Below are 23,855 nucleotides of genomic sequence, written 5' to 3'. Positions count from 1 at the left end.
TAAAAAAGACGGCCGCCGGAGGCAGGACACATTCAAAAATGGACAGTGTCACAATAGCTCACCGTGAACACGTTGTGCTAAAGTAAACAATAAAAGCTCTTCGTTTAGAAATAACAGTTGTTGATGAGAACCGTTTACAATCAAACATATCATAATAAAGGGACAAAATATTGCGAGAAATGTGCCTATGAAGTTTTGATTCAACATTACCGATGTTATGTATTTAGTATTGGTGTCGTTTTGTAGTTACATATTGATTAGATAAGTCGAACAAATGGGATCGACGTTGATAAATAATTTGCCAAAAAAAACTGTTTCAACAAATAACTAATAAAATTATAATTCTTTTATAAGATTAAAAAATAAGTTAAGCGCATTTTTAAAATTGATATAGGTATAATCTGTGCTAACATGTCATTAGTTGTGTAAGCAATTGTAAAATGCTCGTTATATATACAGTTTTGTAATGTTTAATATATATACCATCTTTCATATGTTTTACTGTTAGTTTTTTTGCATCTGCTTTGTCTAATCGTTTTCGGAATCGTTGAAGAAGAATTCGCTGGAGTCGCAAAATATTTGGAAGACAACGAACTGCTTTCAGAATGTAGTCCTGAAAAGAATCATACATATTGACATCATATTGTTCATGTATCTGAAAAATCATCACATGTAGTTTAATGATATACAAGAGACATTTCACACTGTAAGTACAAGTCTAATACATTTCTTAAACTGTGATGAAACGAGTAGTCATCAAACGATAAAGTTTCAATGTACGAAATAAATGTGCATGTACGTCAGCCTGAGCAGATTAGCAATAGTGTTCCATTTTAATATGTACATACCTCTTTTAAGAAATGCTTTAATGTTGTGTGTCTGTTATTTGTTGCTGCAGTGTCAAGTTGGACGCGTATATGCTCTAGTGTTATTGGAGAGCGGTAGCACCATGCGCTTCGCATTTCTAGTATGTTATTTGGTATGTCTGTCGCATTTTCTGTATTATCGACTTCATATATCAATTTCTTGAGTGGATCGGTACCTGCATGCATTTTCATAATATAAATTATATTTGTTGGTGAAAAAGCACAAAAACAGGGATCGGTTAAGAAACAAATGACAAAATGAATACGAAACAAAACTATAGTTTGATTACTAGTTCATGCAAATTTGACTTTAAGCTACCGGTTTTTATTAATTACCTAACGAAATCCGTAAATTATCTGTTAATTTTGGCCAAGGCCTTCGGACATTTAGATATTTCATACAACTTTAATAATATTAGCTTTTTAGAGGAGTACTAGATATAATATATAATAGTATTATCATGGGATAAATAATTGTTACTTGTCTTTTGCGTAAGGAAAATCACCAATTGTTTATACAATACCTAACAATACAAAGATCGACATCTAACAGTTATAAAAACTGGATTCACCAAGACGGAACGGTCAATAAAATGCATTTAGTGTTCAAACACAAATTAAAAACTAAAGCGTTGAAAGATCAATTGTTTTACGCAGAGGTGGAGTGCTAATAATGACAATACTGTTTTGTATTACGCGGTAAAAAAATCCTCACATTTTCAAAAACAATCTCTTATTGAGCCAATTATAACGAGACCAATATAATATAACCATTTAGTTTTCTATAACCTTAATTGGTGTAACCATCGACATAAAATAAAAGGAATCATTCTGTAAAAATAACACCGATTTCCATAAAATTAGAAAAAAAAGTTAAATACATTAAATGAATCAAGATATTGAAGGTTCAACTATCACCCGCTTTGAAACAAACAAACAATTGAGCCTTTCGTCGAAGACTCGGGATATTCGCTGTTATCAAATAAAAATTGAAAATTTGAAAAATGTTATGTTGCAATTAATTATGAGTAATGAATGAACCAGGCCGCTACATTACCACCCACATCAGCACTTTTACTTCAGAACATCACAAAAATCGTTTTACTTATTTTATCAATCGCACAATGATAATGTAAAGAAACGTATGACCATCGCTGGTGTTTTCATTTTATTTCCATGAAAAAAAATTACTTGAAAGGTATATCATATCTTTATTATGAATGCGGCAATCTTGATCTGTCACTTGGGAACTGGGTATAAATATATTTGCAAAGCCTTATAATACCACAACTACCGATGGAACAATTCTAGAATGAATAATGCAATACGATGAAATATCACACCCAAAGACACTAACTATATCGGCGACTAAATCTTAAACAATAAATAAAATTCGATTTATTGAAGACTTTTATACAAAAATCTTCAACTTTAAAGTCTAGCCTAGGTCAATGTATATACATAATTGAATTTTATAACGGCTAGCAGTTTATCTTGATCTAAATTTACAAAGAAACTTAAAAAGGTTACTTACCTAAACGTTCATCGCTTGCTATAACATGAGAGAGTGTTTTCAAATGTTGGTCGCGATTCTAAAAAATGAGAAGACGTTTAATAAATGTTGTACTTGGTGCGCCACGTGACTTGAATGTTATCGTCGAGAATTGACGTACTAGATGTGTTACATATACCCTAAACGGCGTAGTTATAAATTTTGGAAAGTATTAAAGCGAACAATTTCCGAGTGTTGTAATTTTAGTTGCGAATATTTAGCGATAACATTTGACATCATAATTATGGTAAGCATTATATTTTGGAGTTTGAAGTCTAGTTTTGCCGAGTCCGAGCTCACGGTCATCTAACAGCATTTTTGAAATACCTTTTTACGAAACAATTCTAGTTTAAAGTTTGGCCTACAATAACACAGAGTGCAAGAGCGTGTTATACACCGGGATGGGATTTACTATTTTTCAAAGGCTTTGTCATTTATGGGGTTCGAATCGACTTTGATTAATAAATAAGTTATTTAAGTAATACACGCAATATGAAGTATTAAAAATTTCTAAAGCTACATCCAAAAAGTCAACGTATGCTTAAAAGTTGATATAACCGAGAACTTGTATTTTAATTGCTATTTATGCACATAAGAGAGAAACCGGTTGTGCTATTTTTATATGAAAGTGTATTTGTAGGTGCATTTTTACAATAAAATTCTCAAAGTCTTTAAGAAACCATGAAATATATAACTTGTTTTAACTTGTGTAAAATATTATTAGTCATACCCCAAACACGCCATTCAATATCTCGGCAGAAAATGCATTTTCCCATTGTTTGCGATCGCCTTTTGTTTGGAGTCTGCAGTAGGTTTCAGTTTTGGTTTCTGTAAGTACAACACAAATACACCTTACTAGAACCATATTCCAGAAATAATACTATATTTAATTTTTACTTAGGCTGTACACAATAAAATTACAACGCAAACAACAACCAACCTCTGTGCAACATCATTCCATTTACAACACAGTGCATTAGTAAGACCACATCTTCTGCGTTGCATTTAAGTATCGTCTGTAATTCTTCGATGTTTGCATTGATGTGATCCATAAAAAATCCAGACATTTCGGACTCTTCAACGTTTGGGTGAATAATATCTTTAATCTGAAATCGAAACAATGACTTTAAAATCCTTTCTGAAAACGTATCCCTTGTGAGTTGTTTTTATGACAGACATACATACAGACAGACATACATACTGACAGACATACATACATACACACAGACAGAGATCAACACACACACACACACACACACACACACACACACACACACACACACACACACACACACACACACACACACACACACACACACACACACACACACACACACACACACACACACACACACACACACACACACACACACACACACACACACACACACACACACACACACACACACACACACACACACACACACACACACACACACACACACACACACACACACACACACACACACACACACACACACACACACACACACACACACACACACACACAACACACACACACACACACACACACACACACACACACGCACGCATAAGCACACACACACATATACACAAACACGAAACATAAGAAAATAATTAGAAGGGCCATTTACACTAAGTGAAGCTTCTTATGTCTTAAAAAACATGGCGAACAACAGAAGCCCTGGGTCTTCGGGTTTTACTATTGGCCAAAATTAGGTACATTTGTTTGTAAGAGCGTTAAATCACACTTTTTATAGCGAGACTTTGTCTATAACTCAACGTCAGGGAATAATTACATGCATACCTAAGGGTTACAAACCCAGACAATTAAAAAAAAAACTGGCGTCCAGTAACCTTGTTAAACAATGTTTATAAAATTGGTTCTGGAAGTATTGCTAAAAGAAAAAAATATATATATCAACAAGCTCATTGATAATGACCAAACTGGTTTTATTAAAGGCGGGTGCATAAGTAAAAATTCAAGACTAATCTATGATATTTTGCATTACACTGAGGAAAATAATATTCCTTGTCTCCACCTGCTTATAGATTTTGAAAAGGCCTTTGATTCCTTGATTCCTTGTCATGGACGTTCGTTAACAAAACAAAACTCTCATCATTTAATTTGGTCCTTACATTGGAAAATGGTTTAATGTTCTCTATAAGGATGGCATCTCAGCCGCAACGCAATGCGGGTCGTTATCTGAGTTTTTTTCAAATACAACGTGGCTGTCGTCAGGTTGATCCCTTCAGTTGTTATATTTTTATTTTATGTGCCAAAATATCGTCTCTTAGAGTAAGAGCAAATCCGAAAATAAAAGGCATACAAATAAATAATACAATCCTGTTTAATATTTTAAAGGAAATGAATGTCTTCTGCAATCAAGATTCTAACGTTATAACCTCAAATAAAGATTGCGGTATTTTGCTTACTCTGTATCGCTAAAAAATTGTGACTTGCATGAGTTATCCCTATATTGTTAAATTTCACCACATGTTGAAAGAAATATGCTGCTATTATGAAATTACTTAATTACTCTTTTTATTTAACTGTTAGTACTTGGCTACTAAGCAATACTGTAAATTTTGCAATGAATACATGTAATGCTTTTATTACAGAACATTTTAGTATTCAGTTATCAGCACTTGTTTACCATGCGAACTTTATAATCATGCATTACTATCTATTATATATATAATGTGTTGATGTACGGTGTAGAGGGGGATGCCCTCGACCCCAATATACCTATTGACGAGGTCAATAAAATGTAGAACGGGAAAAAAAACTACAACTAAAAACATGATATTCACAAACACGGACAGATAAAAAGACAGCATGCAGACATAATATGCTTTTCAAAATTTAATGCTGCGTGTACTGGTTTGAACATAAAATGTGTAAAACTTTAAAAAGGAGATACAACGTTGTTTTTGTCAGAAAGTACCTAAATGTAAGCGAGTTTTGATAAGTGAAGAAACATTGCCCTTGAAATAACATCATTAACTTAGGAAGATCTGAACCTTACCGAATCAACCGGTCCTAAGAACATAGCCATGTGAAGAATGAGCTTAATTGCTGCACATTGCACTGGCATTAGGTCCCTTTCAGGTCGTGGAGACCCACCTTGAACAGCTTTTTGCAAAATATGCCCTTTCTGTGTAGAATCTTGACTGAAATAAACATTACTTAAGGGGATAAACGCGTATCAATTAAATGTTCACTGAAATCCTTATACAATTAAATATCCCAATGGTTTTAGAACCAAGTGCAATAAGCTTGACATTCACATTTGTCACCCATGCTAACATTCAATATTTCTTAAACAATAAAGATGTGTGTACGAAAAAGATTCTTGTCACGGATATTCCGAGTTTAGTTTCTGTCAGTTCCAAGATCAATTTAATAAATATAGTCAAATTAATAAATGAACAATGATGCTGATCGAGCACATATTTTTATTCTATTGTTAAACACATGTATTAATAATAGAAATGTAAGAAATAAACATAATAAAAACATGTTTTAGCAAAACTAGGCAGATAGTTAAAAAACAGATTATAACTGACAAAAAAGATATAGCATTATTTTTTCCTTAAATGAATATTCTTTCATTTAAGATTTCTTTGCAACAAGAAGTAATTGAGGGGAATAATTTTGAATTAAGACGACAAATGTAGCCTTTGCAAAATAGCTCGCCATGTAGCACAATAAAATATTTATCTATACAATTGTTTTTTTATTACCAATGCCTTAACACAAATAAACTTCTAAAATTATCTTATGATCGCTAAACTAAGTATTCTAAAAAAATATGGATACATAACCATTAAACTAAAAAATGAAATCGCTATATAAATCAACAAAACCCAAATATGTGAAATTTTGTCATTAAGGCATGTTTTTCACGACGCGGCCCAAATAAATCTACATATACATACTTTTTTACCGCAAGAACGGGTTAGGTAAACACTGTCTTGACAGTCGAGTGACACTTCCGTGCCAAAGCAAATATTAGTGCTTGTGAGATTTTAAACTCATGATAATAGTTATTTTTGAACTGTGTTCGTTTCGTACAAATTTTATTTTTATTTACAGAAACAGTTAGTTTACATGCAACAGTATGTAAGAGTAATATAGAAACAAATGTTGAATGACGTTGCCAAAAATTTGTCTGGAAATGAAATGAAGCCCAAATGTAAGCAAAAGTGTTCGGTTACGAAAATGGCAAATCCTGGCATTTCTCATGAAAGCGACTGTAGTACCTTTTCAGCACACGAACATGCTGAAATTGTATATATCTCACTTGATTCGCAAATGTCGATACAATACGAATATACTTACTTGTATGAGTGTATAGAAAGTGAATAGTGTAAGAGAGAATGTTTAAATAACATCTGTTCTAAACAATTTGAAGATAGATAATGTAAGTATAAAACAGCAAGGTAAAGTATATCTGGTTTTGTTGGAGTCAGCGTTACATTATTAATACAATACATATTTTGTCTGGCCAATCCATAATTGATTATTTGAGATGCTTCGCTCACATTCTTTTCGAACGGAAACGCGCCGTACACTTTCATGTTTGTATTAACCGACATAAATGATCAAATATTGCAAGGCAAAAGTTCATATTAAGGTTATTTAAGTGAAATACGCAAACACGAAGTAAACACCGTAGGCCAATTTGCCATTAACCCTTCCATTTATTGTATATCGCGAATTTACTAAGACCCAATATGATATTTGGAAACATTTGAATAGCTTTTCGTTTGCTTTGTTGTTGTATTCGTTATAGTTCCCGATATAAATATTGGACTAAAGAAATAAACATATTGTTTATGATAGGTTAACCATGTTTGCCCATAGTTTTTCTGGGCAAACATTTGCTTCCGTGCATCTGGGGATTCACGATGACATAACTTCCCAAGCACTATGATAACATTGAGAATCCATGCTTTATTACTGTTGCATTAAACATATCCAGAATGCTCAGAGTTATCTGCATTTCAGTTGCTGTGTCGTTTGCCTAGTTCTTTGAATATGTAAGCTTGTTAGATTGACGGACAACTTTACCAATTGTCTTATATGCAAGAAAAACATAGCCTCCGAAATATACATTTTTCGTTTATGATCATCACTATCGCCTAGATTTGGCGTGGGAATAAAATTAATTCCACACATCGTCTAAATGATCTAAACGTTCGAGCAAAAGGGAATCTAAAGCGGGGACAAACATGAAAGCTATGTTTCTACCTTAAGTCTTTCATTGACCTGGAGTCCGCAGAGAAACAGGGTAGAGGCGATTAGCAGCGGAAAGAAAATTTTGGTTCACACGTCAGAATATCAAAGAATATCAAAGTGCGAAATAAAACCTAAGCCCGTGTGATAATTCATGCCTACTGCAACATGGAACAATGATTCATATTATTTATTCAAGTGGTATATGTGATATCAAGCTTACACGAAATTAAAGGCTAACTTTGTGTTACCTTCAGATGTGCTTGACATTTAGTTGTCATGACCGACTAATTTATACTGCACATTCGCGCAATTACTTTAAAATGCTCTCTTACTCTATTATTTTAATATCGTCTCTTACAAGTGAGTCTTTTAAATTGAATCGAGATTTTCACGTTGCGAATTAAATGAATTATATTCAAATTTAGCATAATCGTGTGCTGCAAAAATGGTACCCGTAGTCGCTTCGATGGAGACAGCAAAGACTTGCCATTTTCGTAACCGGACACGTTTGCTAACACTAGGGTTCATTTCATTTCCAGAAAAAATTATTGGCAGTTTAATCGAAGAATTGTCTCTAGATGAAGGAAACTTATCTTTTATACTGTTGCATGTCAACTAACTGTAGTTGTAATTGAAAAAAAATCATTCAACGATTCTATTGTATAAATGAACCTGTTTTTAAATATATACCGATTGATAACATAAAAATAAGAAATTATTCGATAGACCATTACCACTTTCATCTTTCATCTTATTATATTTTAACGTAAATGTATACTTTCACTTTTAAGAAAAAATAAAGGCCGGATCTTTAAGGCCAACTTAAAGCAACGCCATTGTTAGCATAAACCGTATTATAAGATATAATTGATTTTAAAAATATGAGTATTTACAACAAAAATGAAGATATAAATATATTCGTTATTTCCAGTGAAACGATGTTTTTCTACGCCATGTTTTTGAACAATCATCTTTGTTTGTACAATCATTTGAGAAGTATGTTTTTATTGTATCCTAGCATCATCTTACTTTCTGTAGCAAATAGTACTACCGATACAATATGCAGCTAAAAGGCTAAAACTGAGAATGGAATCTGCTTTGATAACTATCCTCACGGTAAACGGTGGGATGCTGGTTAATATTATACGTTAGAAAGAAGACAGGATTACATTTACAGCGTTACTGACAGAATAATCACGTTTACTCATTTTGCAAACCGAATGACGAAAGAGGCAAAAAGGATATTTGAACAGTCATTTATCGTGTTATACAAACATCATACAATATACATGTTTTTTTAATAACTACCAGCTAAAAGCATTTAGTAGATTCTTATATTATTTTACAATATCAAGTTATAGGAAAAGTTCATACCACATCTTCCATCAGTTCTTGCAATTAACTTTAAGTTTATCTGTTTGCAATGACTCAAAAAAGAAATCAAGTTGACAATCTAAGTTAGTGAAAGCATTTTCGTTGCGTTATGTCATATCACGGACTTTTCCATAACGATAGGTAAAAAGTGGTCTGGCGGTTCTATTTGCCTTTCAGTCCTGACTCAGAATAGTAAAATAATTTATATAAATGCACACACTAGCCGGAAACTGAAATTGTGACATACAATTCAAACTGCAGACAAAACTTTGCTGGTCGAATTTACCAGTGCATTATCATTAATAGAGAGCCAACAACACATACTCAAAGTATAGTTAAGGTTACTTAAAACAATATCGGCCATTATGTCTGAAATGTAGTTTATAAAATTCACAGTTAAAACAAAGGGTAACAATGGGAATAAATATTATGAATTTACATGTTAACTCGAAATAAGCATTCCGCGTTTTCGATGGTGTATTATTATATACTAAAATTATATATGAACACAAACATGTTTCAGGCATTCATATAATCTATATGTGGTGTCTAAAAGCAAGAAAATATGGTATATTTTTTTGAAATCATACCAGGTTATTTTGACAAAAACAAACTTTGAAACTAAATTCAGACTTTTTTGATTCCATAGAACAATCTATTAAAAAATAATGATAAACATGATGAATTTTGTCATTTAATTAATATTCAATATAATTATACACACATGCTCTCACGTATTTTGTAACAATTGCATGAACACACGTATTGTTAAATTTGAAATTAAATGGACTAAACTATTCATTCTTTGAAAAAAAGAAGAAATAAAACGGGAAGCTACAACTTCACATGCTATCACTATAATGCATCATTCAATTAAGTTGTCGAGAAAACGGGAATAATGGAGATGAAATTGTAAAATAAAAATAAAAACAACTGAATTCGAATGTCCCTTCTATTCCATTCGGCTTAACATTAAAACAATTTTAAAAAAGTAAACGAAAGTACTTACGTGACATGAAGTCATTACCGTAACATAAACGTTACAAAAAAATTAATATTCTCACTGAATCAATGGCGTGGTTAACACGAACTTTTGATGGTAACCCAAACCTTTTGTCTCTTTAAAAGATATACAAACCCAGTTAAACGAACGTTCCCTTCGGCAGAATCATGGTCTACTCCACCTATTTCTGCCTGACATTCCGGACATATCGACGTTTCCGTGGGGCGACCACACTGTCAACATATTAAATTATATACTTATATTTCGTCTGCAAATCTGGCTTGTGATATTACTACATAAGTGATGAAGAGCGTTTATATTACACTAAAAACTGTTTAAGTTTAAATGTAACTACATCTACAATACTTCGGACTACTCAAATCTGAGTGTGTCTAAAATACCTTGTGTTCGTATATATAAATTAAAAAAATGTGTCTGGATACATATATTGAAATAATATCAATAGTCATGAATTCAAGTTATGTGTTTGAAACAATGGTTCGAAGAGAATACACACATAGGCATAACCATCGATCAAAACAGAGACTGTTGACAACAAAAATTAAAGAACGGTATCTTCCGGATGTAAAAAATGTTATTTGCTTAACAAAGAACTCAATTAATACTTACTTCCCCAATCGTATACCGATGACCATTCGGACAAGCTGAATAATATGTTGAGAAACAAGTTTCAATGAAATAATATTTGCTAGGGTAACAAATGAAAAATAACTTGTACATACAAGTTTTTGGATTTAAAAACAAAACTTGAGCGATCATCATCCAAGAAAATTGTAGATAACTTTATAAAAAAAAACTAAAAATACATGATATAGCATTGGTTGATGAACATTCATTTTTCAAATACATAATATATACCATAGACCACAAGGTTTCCATCTTTTCCCGCAAGTAAAACATCTCGGATCTCCTCCCAATTATCTTCTGGCATTGTTGGTAAAAACATGCCCTTAAATAAAAAAATGTAGGCATAATAAGTTGCACAACTAAATTATATTTTAATTGTAAATATATATTTGTTCGATAAGCCATTAAGGTATATAAATATACACACTGAACATACTTGTCATAAGTACGAGATAATATAAAAAAGGAATTCAAGCAATGTCGTTAAATTTAATTTATTTCAATTTAGTTCTTTATTAAATGATATACATGTAAATTTCTTATATAACAAACGTAGTGGATATTTGTTTGATTATTTAAAAGTTTGATGAATTATTTCACGGGTCAACGTGAGTGCCTGGTTATAACAACATATTAGTTGTGCAAATTAATTAAGCAAAAGAATTACATTCAAAGCAAAAATAAAATGTATCTGAAGTCTTAACGAGAACCATATCAATCGTACATTTTGATAACATTGTTTATTTATAAACTCTTCGAATTGCCTATGAAATGTTTTGACGTTGATAAATTATTAACTAACAGCTTAACGAATATAGCGAGCGATCAGTGAAAGACAATATACAAAAATATTGTGTTATATATATCTATCCGATATCATTGAAAACAAATAAACATAAACCCTACCAAAAGTATTTATTTCGTATAAATATAATATTGGAAGGTACCGTTATAATTGAATCCCCTTTCATTAAAGCAATGAACGGTCCGGCAATTTCGGAGCCTTGGTCCATGTTTGACATCACTATTTTGAGGTGTGTCATCAAACACTGAACGCTTTGATGTAATATGTCGGTTCCGGAAGCGAGTACGAGAAAATCAGGCTGAATAGTGTTCTTTGTCAGATTCATGATCAACTCCTAGAAAGCAAACAACACTGAACTCAACCAAAAGTATTTCATATTGCATAACCAACAGTATAGTTATAGTATTATTGCTAATTTAAATTCTTCTTTATGTTAGAGGTAATTTTATTTTATACATATTGGCGTATATAAAATAATAAGGCAATATACAAGAGAGACATGAAAGGTATACATATACCTTAGATTTGTTGAACAAACTGTTCTGTTGAATGAATTCTGTAAGTGTCTTCAAATTCTAAAATAAAAACATATTTATTTAATATCAGTTTTATTGGTTCGATTACATGTATTGTGTTTTGATTAAAAGAGGAAGGTTCAAACAATTTACCTCACTTAACACAGGATCTATTGAACAAAAGAATGCGCTAGCGATTTCACGATGTATCGCCAAACAGAGGTACGTTTCGTAGTGTTCTTTGCTGTCAAGCATCTCCTGAAACATCAACAAATAAGACTTTAAATGACGCAAATGGATCCTTTTATAAATCTGCATTTGTCCGTTGATATGTATGATTTGGATTTTTAACATATATCCCCGAAAACTAAGATTATTTATAAAAAGATCCGCAATTAACTATCAACCGGCGACAATTTTGGTAATTGATACGTGCTCTGATATTTAGTACGTTTCTTACTTTCGAGTTTTCGCTAGTCAACTATTAACAATTTTGGTTTATATATATATTGATAGACAATGTTTTCATGGTCAGTTAATATGATAGGATGTATGTTGAAGGATATAAAATGAATATTAATTCTCTCTGAATCAGCGAACTTATCTCTAAGTCAGGAGTGAATAATGTTCTAATTGAAATTTGTGTATGCAATACACACTAAAATATATACACAGCTTTAATATAATAAGAAATTAATATATTGTATGACCATTTATGAAAGTTCCACTTTAGATGAATAATTGGTTATAGACAATGCACTAGCTGTCATAATTTCAGATCTAACAATTTTGGTGTGTACATTATTTAAGACAGTGTAAACATGAAACCATGAATTTATTTCAATAATGTTAGTTCAAATTTTGCCATTTAGTGCGTTGAGCATAGTGTAATATACTAATTTACTCCATTATTCGCCTATTCGGCTCTCGTTTTTTCTCTTTTGAAAATCAAGCAAGGTGTTTAATCAATAACTTAAAACTTGATTGTTACACTTATATTTTAAGTATTTTATTCATGCTACTTCACAATTTGTATTTGTGTACTTCCTGTATCGATAAGGTTAAGAAAGCAAAATCAGTTGAAGTGTAAAAATGCATCGATATTCTGTCAAACTTGCCACTCGGTTCTCATTTTAAAAATTCTCTAGCGGTTATTATGATGAGACAGTATACTTGCACGTGATTTGGGTTTTAAGCATCATACAAATACATTAGGGAACATAAAGTTTTGGGTTAAACAACGACTCACTGCATCCTAAATAACATATAGACAATATGTTTTGCTTCCGGTGTATGAGCAAAATTTATTTCACGAGTGCATGGCTGAAAATAGCATATTTGTCCAAGTTTCGTATCCACAAGTTGCACAAGATTTATTAACCAAATAAATATTCGATCAGACATCAAAAACCACATTTCTTTAGCTTAATTATGATTTTTTTTTAACTAAAATGAAGCGAGATTAGCTTAGAAACCACAATTTGTGAATTCTTATGTAATTGAAATGCGGTCATATGATTTTAAAAGACCGCTTATCTTAAGTATGATAGAAGACAATGTCAGACCTTTAATGACAATGATAATGATAGTTTGGTTGATACTTCCAACCTTTTTTTGTAGAGGTATGACTATTTAAAAATCATTTGCACTTTTTAAGCGAAGTTAACGACAATGTTAGACTGATATTGTTGGTGGAAAAAATACTTTTGTTTATATTCACGGCAGTACTTAAAGGGATCTTTTCACGCTTTGGTAAATTGACAAAATTGAAAAAAGTTGTTTCAGATTCGCACATTTTCGTTTTAGTTATGATATTTGTGAGGAAACAGTAATACTGAACATTTACCATGGTCTAATATAGCCATTATATGCATCTTTTGACGATTTTAAAACCTAAAAATTATAAAGCGTTGCAACGCGAAACGATTGAATAATTTGGAGAGTTCTGTTTTTGTCGTTAAATTTTGTGAAACTACGAAGATTGCTTATATAAGGTATAAAATACGTCTAGCATGTGTACTCGGCGGAATAGCTCAGTAGGCTAAAGCGTTTTTACTTCAGGACTCTGGCAGGTCTCCAGGGGTCACTGGTTCGAAACCTGCTCCGGGCAATGTTCTTTTCCTTTTTTTAATTTTATTCTTGATTTTTTACTGGAGCTTTTACGATCCAATGTTTACATTTATCAATATAAAGCATTTAATGAATAAGTTAAAAAATGCCAAAATCTGTGAAAAGGCCCCTTTAATATATAATCTTATATTATCACTTTCTTTCACAAAAAAAGTTATATATGTCACTGAAAAGCATACAATAAAGGGGTATCGTTTGTGAAATAAAACATTAGTTCAGGTTCGGGAGAAATTTTAGTGTGTTTCAGTTGTGGTGAAAATGTTTATTTATGAACTAACAGCGGATATATCAATAGTATTGAACATTTTAGTAGTAATATAGGATGGTTGTAACGTCAGTTAAATATGTTTCGGACAAAATTAACTTTCAAACAACGTACGAAATGAAAAGTTTTGTCTCTTGTAAGAAACACGTATTTATATCATTCTTGAAAGGTATTTTCAATCATTAACTATGCCTAGTATGTTTGATATATTTATGAAATTGAATTGAATTCGGGAAGGAAAAAAGACTACACAGATAATAAAAAAGTATGATCATAGTTTATATGTCAAATGAAATAAAAAATATTAATTCAATTATATCTAGGACTGAATACAGGATTAAATGAAGTAATAATTCGATGCCCTAAAAGTTAGTTTAAGCATATTTTATTTCTAGAACAATCATATTGTATATAAAGTATGCATATACAATTACAATTGATTAACATGTCTCCGAAAAGAACGAAAGACCAAGTCTTGTCAAGTTCTTCTCCGTACATAGCGTTTGCAGAGTTGTAATTTTACGATTCAATGCGTGGTAGAAATTTTTGAGTAAACATACAATAAGGCATTTAAACAAAAGATGGAAAGTTGTTATATAGAAGGAAAACAGTTTCAATTTAATACACAATATGTAATACAATTAGAAGTAACAAAAAAAGACAGTGAGACCGGGATCGGAAGAAGGAAGCTAATGAAACGTTCCAATATAGTGGGGAACACAGAGGTTTGAAAGGTTGCGTTTTTATTGTGTGTTCATTTGGTGTTTTGATGTTTTGATGTGACAGATAACTAGGTATCAAAACGTTTACTATGCTTAATATACGAGTGAACTGCATAAAAATACATGTGTTTCATCTCCATAAAATAATGTGTTTAGAGATGTAGGTGCCAAATGGGTAATGGCATGGATGAGAACTTGATTTAATGAACTACAACGAGTTCTGAGACGTCTTTCACCATAGCAGTACAGTAGTTTAGTAGTATCGCTAGAAAGGATCCTTTTAAATTAGTGAAGAGAATCAGCATTACGTGTTTCTAGTGGGAGATTGTTCCGTTCTGTTTTTGCGGAGGGTACACATGAGTTTGAGTATGAGGTTGAGCGAGCTGTCGCATTTCTAATGTTTTCTCTATTACGTAATGGATTCCAGTGTTTGCTTTGAACTGTTACAGGAACTAAAGATATAAGGTACGCCCTTGAAAGTTTTTTAGTAATTTTGTACATGAGAATGACTATATGATTTCGGCGCCTCACATTTAGTTTCTCCCACCCAACTTGTAGTTCGTTTATGGAGACAAGTTCGGTACTGCCCGATACGATTGGCGCAGCTTCAGTTTGATTTTTTTTTCAAAATATCTTTTTCAAATTGGCAGCAATTGTCAAATACAACAACATAATTTTTAAGAATGGGTCTTATAAATGAGCAGTATATGACTTCCAACGCTTTCCTGTCAATAGTATGTTTAAGTCGACGTATAATATTTAGCCGTTTCCATGCTTTGTCCTTTATATGTGCAATATGTTCGTGCCATGAGCAGTCATTAGTCAAGTAGAGTCCTAAGTGTTTATGTTCACAAACTTCAGGGATAGTTACGTTTTGCATTGTCACAGGTGGTTGAATCGGCTTATTTAGTTTGCGAGATATGAAAGTTAACTCTTTACAATTGTACGAACGGGTATAAACTAATAATCCTATCATAATCTTTGACGAGTTTTTATGAAGCAGGTTAAATACAGTAGAATTGCAATAACTCGAGCTGGCGATTTCTCGAAAACTGGCGATAACTCGAGCATTAAAGGAAGTCCCTAACATTTTCCTTTAATTTCTATATAAAAATACCCGCAATAACTCAAGCATGCGATTTTTGATAACTCGAGGATGTGTGCCGGTCCCTGAAAGGCATTTCACACCTTATTAACTGGCAATTATTCGAGGACACTTTCTCGTCTGGTCGGTGCTAAAAATATTCGAGTTGTGAAAACAGCGTAATCAAGCAGACAAAAGACGCTCTATTAGGTGTGAAGTTAGTTGCAGTTTGAGAATAACTGCAAATTGTCATCCTTTGAGAAGCAATGCAAATTGCCACCGAAGCGCTAGATGTAGTACGCCGATTCTTTCAAGCAACGCCTAAAACAGACCGGGAACAACAGATGCTCTGCTCGCTGTCGCGAAACGTCTTCCGCCATCAGTTCCGGGAAGCAAATGGGTTGCGACAATCTTTAATTCTAGACTTTGTGCAACACAAGTCTGACTGAATGAACATAAAATACAACGTGTGTAGTGATAATGTTGTTTTTAGTTGTTGTTTTTTCATGCGCATGTACGTGCCTTGTGTGCTTTTTTAATATGCTACATAAACATTGACTATTGATGGAATATTTGTTATTATATATGTGTTTTGTATGTATGTTGAATTAATTAAACGAATTTACGATAATCCTTATTGTTTTGTTTGTTATACTGTAACCTTAAGCGATTTTTACAAAGCCTTTTTTCTCTAGCACCGTCTAACATGTAAATAAAGCGTTTGCGGTCAGAAATTGAGCATCATCAACCGAGACAGTGAAAACAAATAATACCATGGATTACTCGAAACCTGAGATTACTCGAGCATCGAGGTCAGTCCCGTGCTTCCTCGAGTTATCGCAGTTTTACTCTATGTCAATTTAGCATGTTAGTGGATTTCGATCCAGTTGGTAAGTGCTTGATGGCTTACCTATATTAATCGCAGCAACATGACAAGAATTGAATAACATGACATATGATTATCGCAGTAAAATCGAAAATACAAATAAAAAGAAGTATTTGGTTTGACTAGAACAAGATTTGAACGCAAGGAAAAGCGTTATTTGTGTTTTTAGAGGAAATTGTACACCTTATATGTTATTTGATTTTTGATAAATATAAATGTGACAGTGAGCCTGAATTATACCCTTTGGAAGTGCCGCCTCATGATTGTGATCAATGATTAATCAATACTTTCTCCAGTTATCGCCTATTGTGATTATGACCTTAACTTTGATATGAATGCGTGATGTCGAAACACAGTAACTAGAAATAATTATTGCTAATGTTAAGTTTTTGTTTTAATGAAAGGGTTTCAAATTAAAGTGAAAATCAATTTTATTCAATCGGTTATGTACGTTTTGAGATTAATTTTAAGCTCAAGACGAAGTAAAGTTAATCTTATGACAGGTTTAACGATACAATGATTTGTTTAGATGCAATAACGCAAGGTTTAATTACTCCGACTTCAGACCATTATCCTAGAATGTGCATCATTTTTACGACGTCGACATGGTATAATGAACAATATCACTAAATTAATATCATTATGCATTAAAAATTAGTTTGAAGATTGTTATCTGGATATCAGTCAAATGGTTTTGAGAAAATGTGCAATATAAAGAAAATACAGAAATACAGGTATACATATCCTTGCATTAACTCGTCAAAGAAACACAAGAACGTACGCAAAAAATAATTGGTTCTACGATAACAACACTGCCTATATATGGAATACTCTAAAGCATTGAACAAATTGTCATAGTTGCATAGGAGGCTCCCAAAATACACTTATTCAATACCATAATCGATCAACGTAAGCTGATCGTTGAAATTAAAATACAGTTAGTCTTTTAAGTCGTTCTGTTGGACTGTTTTAAGATAACACTTACTTGTATGATTGTTTGCATATTTTGGATATTGTCACCGATAATAACTCGTGTAAGGGCTTCCCGCAGACGAATGTATGATTGACCACAAACAATGTAATTGTCTGCTACAACCACCTATATTAAATAGTACATCACATTATGAATACAAATATTATACATAATATATATATATATATATATATATATATATATATATATATATATATATATATATATATACATATATATATATAAATATATATATATATATATTTATTTATTAATTTATTTATTTATATATATATTTATAAAAATTACATTATCACTTCTCGTATGGTAACGAATCGCATTGACAACTTTCGGTACATGAAAGAGGTACATGTGCTGAAAATGCATTACCTGTTTTGTTTTAATGTTGTCTCCAAACGAAACCCAGTTAAAACTGTCTTCATTGCAATTCGAAAGGTATGTATATACCTCTACACCATACCGACGGCATATGTGCTTGACTAGATATATTCTGCATCGGTAAAGACATATACTTTCTATAATGCGTTTGTTATTCGATCTCAATAAACATTTACAAGCGTTTATGCAATTAATATTGTCATTGGTTCGTTCTAGAGAGGCAATATCATCTTTTAATAATGTTGTTCAAGTTCTTTTTTTATTGATAAAATAATAGATATACCATTATAAATAGTTTGAGATACCAAGTATCAAGTGGAATGCTTTATTAGGCGTTTGTCAATTATTAACAAAAAGAGCAAATACTTAGGCCATTTTAATTCTGCGTCTTCGCACAACGTCTTTGCAGCCTCGATTATTATTTTGTCTTCATTTCTGACAGGGTGTACATCTGATCTATCCTTTGTGATTTTGAATAAACAGCGAGCTGCTATTGCTAAACACGTTTTTGTACTTGCAATACTGTATAGTTGTTTGGTGAAATCAATTTCTGAAGATTTCTGTGGACTCTGTATCATTCGTATATTTTCAGTAGCCTCATAAACTTTATCACACGTCATCTGGTCGTCTTTTTGGAACTGTTGTAGCATAATATCCTGCAAACGCAATATGACAGCGTATAAAGCACACCTTCGTATTCACTACATTGCTTAGCTCAATACTTAAACTGCCGAACAGAAAATAAAACTGAAAGTTGTAATCGAAATATTTTCAGGATTATTTTGTTCAAGTTTCTTGATCGTTATACTTGCGTATAATGCACACCGAATAGAACAAAGAAACCCATCATATAATCATATCTTTCTTTCTCTCTCTCTCTCTCTCTCTCTCTCTCATATATATGCTAAAACATAGTGCCAGTTACACGGTCTTGGTATTTTTCAGATAATACTTACGGGGTCAATATAAAAAACGGGGTATGTATACAACCCCTCGTTCTAGGCACCTAAATTACTATGTAGGGGGATAGGGGAAGGTAGGGGAGGTATTGCTATCGAATTTCAAAAGGAGGTTTTAAATCGAAAATCACAATCACGTCTTAAATTGAAATTTTATATACCCCGCAATTAATTTCGCTGTATATTTCCTTGTATAAGACGTTAAATAAATGACGTATATATATATATATATATATATATATATATATATATATATATATATATATATATATATATATATATATATATATATATATATATATATATATATATATATATTACCAGAACGTTTTAAATACAAATGGGAAATATCTTTCCTATTAAAAAACATTTCTTCAAACACATATAGCTCGATCGTGTTATTTTTACCTGAGTTAAAATGCTACACTGATGCCAATTCATAAGTCTATGCGAACATGGCTAAAGTTCGAAAATTTACAATTTAACTTACCTCCCAACAGTTTATTATTAATAGATACATTTCAACTACGTCGATTGGACTGGTGGAGCAAGCATATTTAATATGTTCGACATGATGTTTCAGGTACCCAAGAATATAGCTTTCGTCACTGGAACATAAATATTAAATTTTTACAAAATATTGCCGCTACTATACATTTGATAGCACTTCTTGTATATCGTATACAAATAATATTAAATTAAAAATCCGCCCTCCATAAAAATATATCGTTGCCATATTTTATAAATTTTATGTTATTAAATAATCTATAGAGTCACAAACAGGTCTTATTTCTTACATATTCGTGCATGCTCTTCTACGGCAACCAACAATTAATGCTATCTATATTTTTGGTGGCTTATTTTATTCTATGATTAACGCATCCCCCACAGACATTTATTTGATTGCTTCTTGGCTAAGTTTCAATTAAGACGTGCTTTTACAACTTCTTTTAAACCAAATACTTTTCATCGACAATTGCAAATTGGTGACTTCTTCGTTATTCTTTTTGAATAAGAAGTTCAATGCTTTGTCTTTATTGAATTGCAATTAAGCGTGTCACTTGCCTTTAACAAGAATTATACCAATAATGTTCAAGAGTTTCATAAGTCTTATATGTTTTGTACAGAACATTGTCATTACATTATCAAAGCTTTCGACAATACCTTGTTCGTAACAAAAGCTGCAGAAGCAACGATCTGAAAATTGGAGTAGGATCCAGTCCAGTGTCAAATAGATTCAAGCTTTTGGTGAATGTGTGTCCAGATTTTGATCTGTATGTCACATATTCAAGTAACGTCTCAACAATCTCTCTTGAAGGAGGCATATTATCCACAAAACATAATTGAGTCAAGATCTCGATAAAAAATGTGTTGCAGCGTTTTTGGTAATTCTCTAGCATTTCGTTGCCGATTCTGCAAACACATCATGAAACAATTTAGTTCGTACACTAATTGTGTTGCTTTAACATTGAAACTCAAATGAAGAATTCTATAGCAAAGTAAAGTAATTTATGTGTTTTGAAATAAAAAATAATACTGAAGTACTTCTTTTTGATGTCTTTTACAGCTTTCCAATCCTTGCCTAAATTCTCTTCACATTTTGGACAACACGTTTCTTTATTGGCTTGCATTTCTCGGTAGCACGCTTCGCAAACAGCATGCACTTTTGAACACGGAAGCGAGAGTGGAACACTTTTAAAGTTCGCTTCACAGAGGTCACACTTCACCTGTGAACTACAAACATAACATATTTCTTTAATTATATCAAAGACGTGATGTATACAATTAAACAGCGGGTTCTAATGTACTTTTCTTACATAACGGTTCACATAGAACCCATACATCCTTTTTTTTATCTTAAAACTAGATGAATAAACCCACAACATGCCTTAAAATTCAGAGCAAATGAGTTATTTGCAGCGATAAAATTGTCGAGTATCTTGTGTGTTCGAATATTACAGTATAAAGGTATACTCTATATTCACTCTTTAAAATTGTCTCCATGCTTAATGATAAAAAGCATGCTTTTGCGGAACATGCCGAGTTTCGAATATGTTTGAAAAAGCAACCTTTGTTCTTTTCAAACACGTTGTTTGGCCGATTATCATATTGCATATTATTGATATTTTTTTGCAATACATAAGCAATAAAATTGAAATAGATGCTTCAACAAGCGAAAGCAAACATCTACCGGACCCAATTATTACATTCGATATCACACAGTATACTCTAAATAAGCGAACGTGCATCATTTCAGCGACTGAATATTGTTGACCGCAACATGTTGATTTTCGCATGTGTGTAAAACAATACGGTGAACACAGTGTTCCAATCGCGATTTTACCACAACATGTGTGACCTATTTCGTACTGTGTCACCAAGTTTAAAAACGCTGTAAATGTTTCTTGCGTTAAGTCTTTTACTAAATGATTTGCTTCACCTATACTTTTAACAACCCGTTGTGACAGACGAACGGAATGGGTAAGAACTAATTACTGATGCCCTTTGTTTTTAGAGTATTGGAATGTTACGGTCCTGTGATAATGAAAAGGTACCTGTCATCAATCTCAAAGTCATCTAATATAGCTTTGAAAACTTCATTTCCCATAATAGATAGAGTATTCGCTGGTAAAAGGTGAACTAACAAAAAAACGTTAGTGTTGCCAAAAAAATTACACGGGAAATAAAGAAATGAGTTTTTCCCAAGGATATAAATGAGAATGACAAACACCACTTTTACTTACCCCTGACAATCGCTACAAGCTTTCATGTTGCATTGTTTTAAAAACTTTACCACCTGCTGAAATGTTTTCGTTTCCTTCATGTTGACGTCATCTCCTAGTAACTAAAATGATAATGTTTTTATTAGTATTACGGGTAACAAATAAAAGTATTATGCAGCTATTAACAATAAAGAGTTCTGGTATGCAAAATAATAAAACAAACAATTAAAACAGCGTTTGACTATTCGATCTATATCAGTTGTTGATATGTGAAAATGGTCACTTAACGAAACACATATTCATAGAAACATGTTAAGCTTAAAAAGGTACAGTAGCATGATGGCTTTATACGTTCTAGTGATCGACCACCTGATTAACCCGAGGCCAAAGTAATTGTGATGCGTGGAAGGCAGAACTGTTCGATAATATTTCAATAAATGAAAGCGCACATCTTTATTATTTAAAAATCAATTTGTGATGCGTATAACTTAAACACTACTCGTAGAAAATAAGTACATGTACATGCTACAACACTTTAAATTGCGTTAAAGTGTTGGACCTTTGACAATTACTTAACCGCTGAAGTTTATATTTTAATTTAAAATAAATAGAGGATATTTGTTGGATTCGGTGGAATATCGAATTTATTTCACGAGTGATCATAGAAAACAATATTTTCAAGAGTGGCGAAGCCACGAGTGAAAATATATATTTTCTATGATCACGAGTGAAATAAAATCGATATTCCATCGAATCCAACAAATTTTCTTTTTATTTTATGCTTTTTTTGACCGTTTATTTACATTTTAAATGAGTTTAACTGGAAAATTTCGCTGGATTATTTCGTCGAAAAAATGACGTCATTTTACAGTAAAACAGTGAAAAATATCGATATTTGTTACTGTTATTTTTCACTGTTTAAAACAGTGGAATACCAATTTTATTTCACTGATATTTCTCTATAAACCACCGGAAAGCATAAAATAAAATGTCTCACATAAGAAGTAATGGTATTGCTTAAACGTATGAACAATTTTACAGACTAAATTACGTTACAAAGTACTAAAATAGTTGAGCCCGAAATATATGCTTGTATATTTCTCTAGTGTCATGTCAATGTTTATTTTAATGACCTATGAATGATAATAAAATGTTACATTAAAACATATCCAATAACATCGTATATAGTTTTGCAATTCACAATCTAACAAGAGCACCGCATAACGGGTGAAAGCTATTCAAATTTTTTTTTAGAGGTCACAGTGACCTTGACCTTTGACCTAGTGACCCAACAAGAGATGTGTTAGTCCGAAACGCAATGCCCCCTACTGCGCCGCATTGAAATAAAATTTATATTTATCATTTGGCAGGTATAGAAATCATCTCCCTTTAAAGGTTATTACTTCCCTATAATTTTGTCTAATCCAACCGGGGGGGGGGCGGGGAAAGGATCTCACAGTCAATTATGACCTTGTCAGACATCACTGTGGTTTAAAAGAGATCATAGCCAGAGTTGAACATGTATCTATGGACATAAGTCCACAGGTATGTAATGAACACCAAAGAAATGATAATTATATAATTTAAAAAAAACTTTGTCAAATCAATCATTTGGGTTATAAATAATCTAAATAATAAATCTGTACAGTAACTGTGAAAAGAACTTCAATTCTTGGTAAGGAAATATATAATATGAGATTTATAATTATAAAAAGTACTTCCCT

The 23,855-nt window shown here is 32.1% G+C and overlaps 1 protein-coding gene across 1 annotated transcript in view; it reads right to left on the bottom strand.

Annotated features, from left to right (window-relative positions):
* LOC127840932 (E3 ubiquitin-protein ligase rnf213-alpha-like) overlaps positions 1-23,855 on the bottom strand; it is a 38,340-nt gene that overhangs the window by 6,170 nt on the left and 8,315 nt on the right. Inside the window, exons 9-27 of the mRNA XM_052369397.1 lie at positions 22,153-22,253; positions 20,954-21,142; positions 20,573-20,821; positions 19,899-20,016; positions 18,816-19,105; positions 18,441-18,561; positions 18,063-18,176; positions 12,144-12,248; positions 11,994-12,050; positions 11,618-11,809; positions 10,902-10,992; positions 10,653-10,687; positions 10,158-10,255; positions 5,430-5,574; positions 3,359-3,524; positions 3,149-3,246; positions 2,401-2,458; positions 849-1,042; positions 484-613 (exon numbers count right to left, since the gene is read on the bottom strand). Of these exons, the coding sequence (XP_052225357.1) occupies positions 484-613; positions 849-1,042; positions 2,401-2,458; positions 3,149-3,246; positions 3,359-3,524; positions 5,430-5,574; positions 10,158-10,255; positions 10,653-10,687; positions 10,902-10,992; positions 11,618-11,809; positions 11,994-12,050; positions 12,144-12,248; positions 18,063-18,176; positions 18,441-18,561; positions 18,816-19,105; positions 19,899-20,016; positions 20,573-20,821; positions 20,954-21,142; positions 22,153-22,253 (2,551 nt within the window). The remainder of the gene's footprint in view (positions 1-483; positions 614-848; positions 1,043-2,400; positions 2,459-3,148; positions 3,247-3,358; positions 3,525-5,429; positions 5,575-10,157; positions 10,256-10,652; positions 10,688-10,901; positions 10,993-11,617; positions 11,810-11,993; positions 12,051-12,143; positions 12,249-18,062; positions 18,177-18,440; positions 18,562-18,815; positions 19,106-19,898; positions 20,017-20,572; positions 20,822-20,953; positions 21,143-22,152; positions 22,254-23,855) is intronic.

This window comes from Dreissena polymorpha, chromosome 8 (genome assembly GCF_020536995.1).
Source record: "Dreissena polymorpha isolate Duluth1 chromosome 8, UMN_Dpol_1.0, whole genome shotgun sequence".
Taxonomy (NCBI): domain Eukaryota; kingdom Metazoa; phylum Mollusca; class Bivalvia; order Myida; family Dreissenidae; genus Dreissena; species Dreissena polymorpha.
Note: the sequence above shows the minus strand (reverse complement) of the source record. Positions and strands in the feature narration are given on the sequence as shown.